This window comes from Camellia sinensis, chromosome 5 (genome assembly GCF_055761805.1).
Source record: "Camellia sinensis isolate YWXY chromosome 5, ASM5576180v1, whole genome shotgun sequence".
In the NCBI taxonomy this organism is placed as follows: domain Eukaryota; kingdom Viridiplantae; phylum Streptophyta; class Magnoliopsida; order Ericales; family Theaceae; genus Camellia; species Camellia sinensis.
The window spans coordinates 86,723,423-86,730,389 of NC_138965.1; the positions used below are offsets into that span (position 1 = coordinate 86,723,423).

General features: G+C 33.3%; 1 protein-coding gene across 1 annotated transcript; it reads left to right on the forward strand.

Moving 5' to 3' along the window:
* The first annotated feature begins 5,452 nt into the window (after positions 1 to 5,452).
* Positions 5,453 to 6,013, forward strand: LOC145791510 (vanillin synthase, chloroplastic-like). Its single transcript, XM_082871867.1, has 3 exons — positions 5,453 to 5,514; positions 5,611 to 5,737; positions 5,825 to 6,013. Exons 1-3 carry the CDS (start codon positions 5,453 to 5,455, stop codon positions 6,011 to 6,013), a joined length of 378 nt encoding a protein of 125 aa, XP_082727993.1.
* The last annotated feature ends 954 nt before the right edge of the window (positions 6,014 to 6,967 follow it).

Consider the following 6,967-nt stretch of genomic DNA (forward strand, 5'->3'; position numbering starts at 1 on the left):
GACTTCTTCTTTCATCTTGCACTTCCACACCACGGGTACTACTTTTCTCCCTGGCTATCTTTGCAACTTTTCTTATTCTATGTGACAAACTAGGTTGATTCAGTATCTAGGATTGAGACAAATATAAGCTACCTCAACCTATAGGGCTGCCATATAGATTTCAAGCTGAGAATACATCCCTGGGTATTTAAACCAGACTTTTAGTCTCGAAAATTCCAAACTAGGCCTCGACCATTCAACTCTAGTTTCTATCGTCTCAATTGGTTTCTTAGGAACTCACTACAAACATAGTTAGGTGGCTATACTAGACCGTCTGAAATTGTTCAGGCATAAAAAAAACCAAAGGAATTGCACCTTCAGAGAATTTAAGGTCTCCTAGACCCAGTAAGTACACAAGACAATGCGGGTGAAGTGCACAAAACAGTACGAATGAATGGTGCACAAAATAGTGTGATAGGGTACACAAAACAGTGCTATGTGGCTGCACAAAATAGTGCTATACAGGGTGCACAAGACAGTGCGATGCAAGGTGTACAAAACAGTGCGATGTAGACGAATACACAAGACAGCGCTGTGTAGGTGCACAAGACAGTGCGATGTAGATGCACGCACAAAACAGTGTTGTGCATGTGCACAAGGCAGTGCGATGTAGGTGCACAAAACAGTGTGATGTGGGTGAATACACAAAACAATGCGGTGTAACGTAAATGCACAAGACAATGATGTGTAGAGTGAATGCACAAAACAGTGCGATGCAAGTGCACAAACCAATGCGATGCAAGTGCACAAAATAATGCATCATGTATCTCATAAAATGAGTGTAGGGAATCTTGCCACAATTTATTGAAATATAACTGAAAAACACTACGGAAGGTAATTCAATGAAACTCTATTTTTACAAATATAAACAAAGTCAAGAACATGAATAACATACCATGCATTTCAAATTAACCAGAGTGTATGAGCATGCATGCATAATCCAAAGCACATGTATTAATCAGAGGGAAGATGACAATCCCAAGAGAGTTTTGAAATGGTCAGAGACAACTTTCGAAAGCTTAAACATATCAGAATCATTATGGGAGTGAGCTATCCTAACCTAGGGGAAAGTGCCCGACAAATGGCTTTGAGCGAACTGAGAGAAAGGTTAGGTTCATGCCCCTTGTTCAATTGATAGTCCAATCAGATGTACTGAAAATTGCCCCTAGTGTCCAGTCGCTGGCCACCTTTTTTAACATTATACAGGCACGTGCGATGGGAATCATCAGATCCTGGAACAGTTGCCAACTAATTAGACTCATGCTTCTCTTCTGCCCCAACATGTTAAGAACTTAGTCCAGTCTCCTCCAAAAGTAGTGACGGATTCCTCACATATACTTTGCAATGATCATGAATGCGAGGCCCTTTGTATGGCCACTCTCAGTTTGTTTATGAATTCCACACATGGACTTGTTTTTGAGTTTGGAGTAAACATTCGTGTATGGAATTTTGACCCTGCCACTCTATTGAACTCGAGCGACAGACTCGATAGGGTGACTCGACGAAAAGCACTTTTAATCGACAGACACGCTATGGTGACTCGATGAAGAGCACAGACCAAGACAAACACTAGACACGACACCACAGAACTCATAACTACCCTAAAAGCAAAAAAAGACTCAAAGTGAATGATCATTCATAGTGCCCCTAGTATTACTTAGGCGCCCTTTAAAACTCAATTTTGCAAAACCCGAGTTTCGATTCCTTTTTTGCTCAAGTTAGAGATTCTACTGATAAGTTTAAGTATTGAAAATTTCTTCACTTGTTGACTCAAGTGAGTTCTTTCTTATCCAACGCAAGTATGTGATATGCATAGTAGTCGGTATAGCTCATGGATTGATGCGAAACTAACGACGTGAATTGGGCAAGATGATCGGGTTAAGATGAATAAGATGGCTATGGTTAAAACCAAACTTCAGGATGAAGTTGCCTACATATCCCAAGAATGGGAATCAAGTCAACGTAGTTCATGGCTGAAGTTCACTTGGGTGTTGACACTCTCCTTTTGCGCTCTAACTTTTTCCAAAGTCGTCATTTTAGGTTTTCAACCTTATAAGCTCTATTTGTTTGATTTCTCATTTTTCATACTTTAACTTTTTCCTAGGTCGCCCTTTCAGGCTTTTGGCCTAGTGAGCCTCTCAAGGATAACACGTTACAACACTTGTGGTGAATTTGATCAGTAGTCATCCTTACCCTAGCACTGAAACTGGCTTCACCTTAATTTGAGCTTGGTTCTCGATTCCCTTGGTGAAAGTCCAGAAACCCGCGTGATTAGGTGTTGAGCCTTCTAGTTAGTAAAGATGAAAATGGAAATTGGTAATACTTGTATAGCCTACTTGCAGACACGTACCTAGATATTCTCAGTGTTGTATCCACTGCCCTATTTTCTATTGTAACGGAAATGATTTCATGAATTGTGATATAATTTGGCATTGCATGGTTTTGGAAAGAGATATAAAACGTTTTGACATGAGCATTGCATATGCATTCACCTTGTAGCTTTGTTAAGATTCATACATTATGTTAGGGTATCTCTACTGGGCTTTGGCTTACCCTATGTGGAAAACCATTTTCAGGTGCTGAGGATATGCTTCCGCCAAGGTTGTAGCTTGGAAGGACTTAGAGCTAAGAACTTATTTTTTTTGTTATTGTTGTAATTATTTTTGTACAAGCCTCAAGCTTAAATTGTATTGAGTTAAAACTCACTGTTGTTGTAACTAAGCGTCGTCTTGAAAAGTTGTAGCCACTAGGGCATATATATATATATATATATATATATATATATCTTTTTAACTTTCATTTCATATCATTAACTTGTTGCACATGCTATAGATTTAGGGTTAGGACTTATGAATGTATAACTGCATGTGTTACCTTTTGGTAGAATGAGATCATATGAATGGAAGGATATTATATTCAGAACTGTGTTGTTATTTAATTAATATCATGGAATGAATTATGGTTATTATTTTTGGGGCGTTACATTTGTAATGGAAATGTTCCATTCCATCACCTAACGGTGAGTGTAATAATCTTTTCTAATTTAAATTAATTATAAATTTGTATTCCTATTTTATAATCATTAGATGTGCAATGAAAGTCCTCCATTACATATATAGAATGGAGATGATCAAAATTCTTCAAAATCTACTGTAAAGCCATTTAAAATCTAAAACTTCTCATTTGAGATATCTTTTCCTGAACAATTTTAATCAACTTATCCATCTGGCATCATTATGGATTATCAGAATATTTTTTTAAAAAAAAGAAAGTAATGGAGACCCCAATTTTTTTCAACTTACAATTTTAAAATTTCTTCAATGAATTTTAGATTGACAATATATTGTTGCTTAACAATTATAACTCCATATACTTGCAAGTTTTTCTCATAATTGTAAGAGTCATATTGCCACATCATTTCTGTTCAATTGTACATGAAAATTATGTATGAATATTATTTTTTTTATTCTTTTCATTTTTTAAATTTACTCTATAATTGATTTTTTATTAAGATTTTTGTTGTAGAAATATTTTTAGTATTAATCAAACATTGGAAAAGGAAAACAAAAACAGAAACAAAAATTTGGTTTTGGACAAAATCTTTTACGTGAAAATTATTTTATGATGAAACAAACGCAGCCTTAATCAATTTTGATTTGGCAATTTGCCAACCAACATTATTTTACAATATAACCAAACAACATCATAAGACATAATCAACTTTCAAGTAACATTACTCTAACTAAAAAATTAGACCTACATATTTAAGGCAACTTTCTCTATCACGGATTTTTTAATTATTAATCAATCATCTCATTTATCTATAATTAAATCTAGAAAGTAAATTTATCTATTATTTTTCATTTTGATTTAATAATTCACTCGTCATCATCACCCCATCATAATGGTCCAAAGCCATGGCTTGAATGTATTTTAGCATAATATTTTTAAAGATGCAAATCAAATACTTCTCAAAATAAATCAAAACAAAATTGCAAACCTCCATTTCAAATATATTAATAATAAATCTCAATAATGAAAAATGCTATATAGAATAATTAAGTATCAATAATACTTGTCCAAATCAACTCAAATAAATAAAATAAAATAAAAAACTAAAATATCAATTATACTTGTCCAAGTCAACATAAATAAAAGAAAAACACTTCAATATCACAGCAGCACTTGCCTAACAAGTATTCTTCCTGGAAGATCTCACAGATAGCAGACTCTCCAAGCTCTAAATCCAACCAAAACCTTTGCCAACCAAAACCTTTGCCACTCCCTTTTTGACCTGTAAAAATTTATCAATATCCCAACAAACAAATCAAACACAATTTATAAGAATGTATATGTTATAAATCAAAATTAAATTAATTTAAGGTTAACAACATTATATAGAATGGTCAAAATTAACATTCAAAAAATAATACTAACCAACCAAAAGTTTATCTTACGTCATGGCCTTTGGGATATGAAATGAGATAAACCAAATCTTGTCGAACTTTACCATATTCATCCACACCCCAATTGGTTCCCTATGAATTCTTGACCCAGTAGTATTCTATTCCATCTTCTATGCCATAACCCGTCAACAACATTGCATGTCTACCTAACATTTATGTTCTATCATCATCATCCTCCTCCTCCTCCTCCTCATCATCATCCTCCTCCTCATCATCACCACCCTCCTCCTCCTCCTCATCATCATCATCATCATCATTATCCTCCTCCTCCTCCTCCTTCTCCTTCTCATCATCATCATCATCATCATCATCATCGTCATCATCATCCTCGCCATCATCATCATCATCATCAGCACCTTGATAAATTTCCTACACAAAAATATAAAATGGATAAAAATTATGATAATTTTAAATAATAATAATTATTATTATTATTTGTAATCATATGTTACTTACATGTCCGAGAGTGATGAGGGGTTGGTAGACATCCACCATACCAACAATCGGATGGTTGTTAATGAGTTGTACAAATTGATTAGAGAATTCTTCAAAAAAAGATGATTCATAATCTTCAATATATAACTTTTGTGTCTAAAAAACAAGAATACAAAAAATAAAAAATAAATAAAAATTTGATACTTCATGATTGATTTGAAAAGTTAATTTATAAAAAATATATATAACTACTTCACATGTGGCTTTTGCATGCATTCTCCTCTCATTCCATAATATGGATAATCTTCCTCCATAGATACCCCATAGTTTTGTATAAAAGTCAAAACCGCACTGATAGTACAATTATAACATCCCATTGCATCCTCTTGGGGATCAGTATGCGGATAGCTAACCCAAACACAATCTATTATCTCCTGTATTGACAATTGAATAATGTCTCCAGTTTGTAATATGTAAAGTGACTCACATGTATACAAAACTATGGGGTATCTATGGACGAAGATTATCCATATTATGGAATGAGAGGAGAGTGCATGCCAAAGCCACATGTAAAGTAGTTATATATATATTTTTTTATAAATTAATTTTTCAAATCAATCATGAAGTATCAATTTTTTATTTTTTTATTTTTCGTATTCTTGTTTTTTAGACACAATTTATATATTGAAGATTATGAAATCATCTTTTTTGAAGAATTCTCTAATCAATTTATACAACTCATTAACAACCATCCGATTGCAGTGGATATCTACCAACCCCTCATCACTCTCGAACAAGTAAGTAACATATGATTATAAATAATAATTATTATTATTATTTTTTAAAATTATCATAATTTTTATCCATTTTATATTTTTGTGTAGGAAATTTATCAAGGTGCTGATGATGATGATGGCGAGGATGATGATAATGAGGAGGAGGCGGAGGAGAAGGAGGATGATGATGATGATAGAACAGAAATGTTAGGTAAACATGCAATGTTGTTGATGGGTTATGGCATAGAAGATGGAATAGAATACTACTGGGTCAAGAATTCATGGGGAACCAATTAGGGTGTGGATGGATATGGTAAAGTTTGACGAGATTTGGTTTATCTCGTTTCATATCCCAAAGGCCCTGAGATAAGATAAACTTTTGGTTTGTTAGTATTATTTTTTAAATGTTAATTTTGATCATTCTATATATTGTTGTTAACCTTAAATTAAATTAATTTTGATTTATAATATATACATTCTTATAAATTGTGTTTGATTTGTTTGTTGAGATATTTATAAATTTTTACCGGTTAAAAAGGAAGTGGCAAAGGTTTTGGTTGGCAAAGGTTTTTGTTGGATTTAGAGCTTGGAGAGTCTGCTATCTGTGAGATCTTCTAAGAAGAACACTTGTTGGGCGAGTGTTGTTGTGATATTGAAGTGTTTTGCTTTTATTTGAGTTGATTTGGACAAGTATAATTTATATTTTTGTTTTTGTTTTTTTATTATTTTTTATTTGAGGTGATTTGGACAAGTATTACCGATACTTGATTATTCTATATAGTGCTTTCATTACTGAGAGTTATTATTAATATATTTAAAATAGAGGTTCGCAATTTTGTTTTGATTTATTTTGAGAAGTATTTGATTTGCATCTCAAGTCATGGTCTAAACACCAAAAACTAAATTTTAAATTCCGCTATAAATTAAACTGAACACCAATTAGTCTGCAAATTCTCATAAAATAGATACTCACCATTAAATTTTGAAATTTTTTATCCAACATGCTAGACTCTTATAAGAACAACATAATAAAAATTTTAGAGAGAGGGGCTCTCAACTTTAGGATTTTGGCTGAAAAGATATGAAAAAGTGATGTAAAAAGTGTTTTTCGTGATCTAATATATGCGCAGTCCGCTCGAGCGAAAGGTTTCACGCTCGAGCGTCAGACACAAAGATTTGTTCTGCTTGAGCATAAGAAAAGGCCCACTCGAGCGTAGAATACACATCTCCAAAACCTTTGCAGACGACAAA

Bases quoted from the DNA above. Each gene is read 5' to 3' on its own strand.
- LOC145791510 (XM_082871867.1), top strand. From the start codon at position 5,453: ATGGACGAAGATTATCCATATTATGGAATGAGAGGAGAGTGCATGCCA. The intron at 5,515-5,610 runs GTAGTTATATAT...CTTGTTTTTTAG, and splicing joins ATGCCAAAGCCACATGTAAA to ACACAATTTATATATTGAAG. The intron at 5,738-5,824 runs GTAAGTAACATA...ATTTTTGTGTAG, and splicing joins CCCTCATCACTCTCGAACAA to GAAATTTATCAAGGTGCTGA.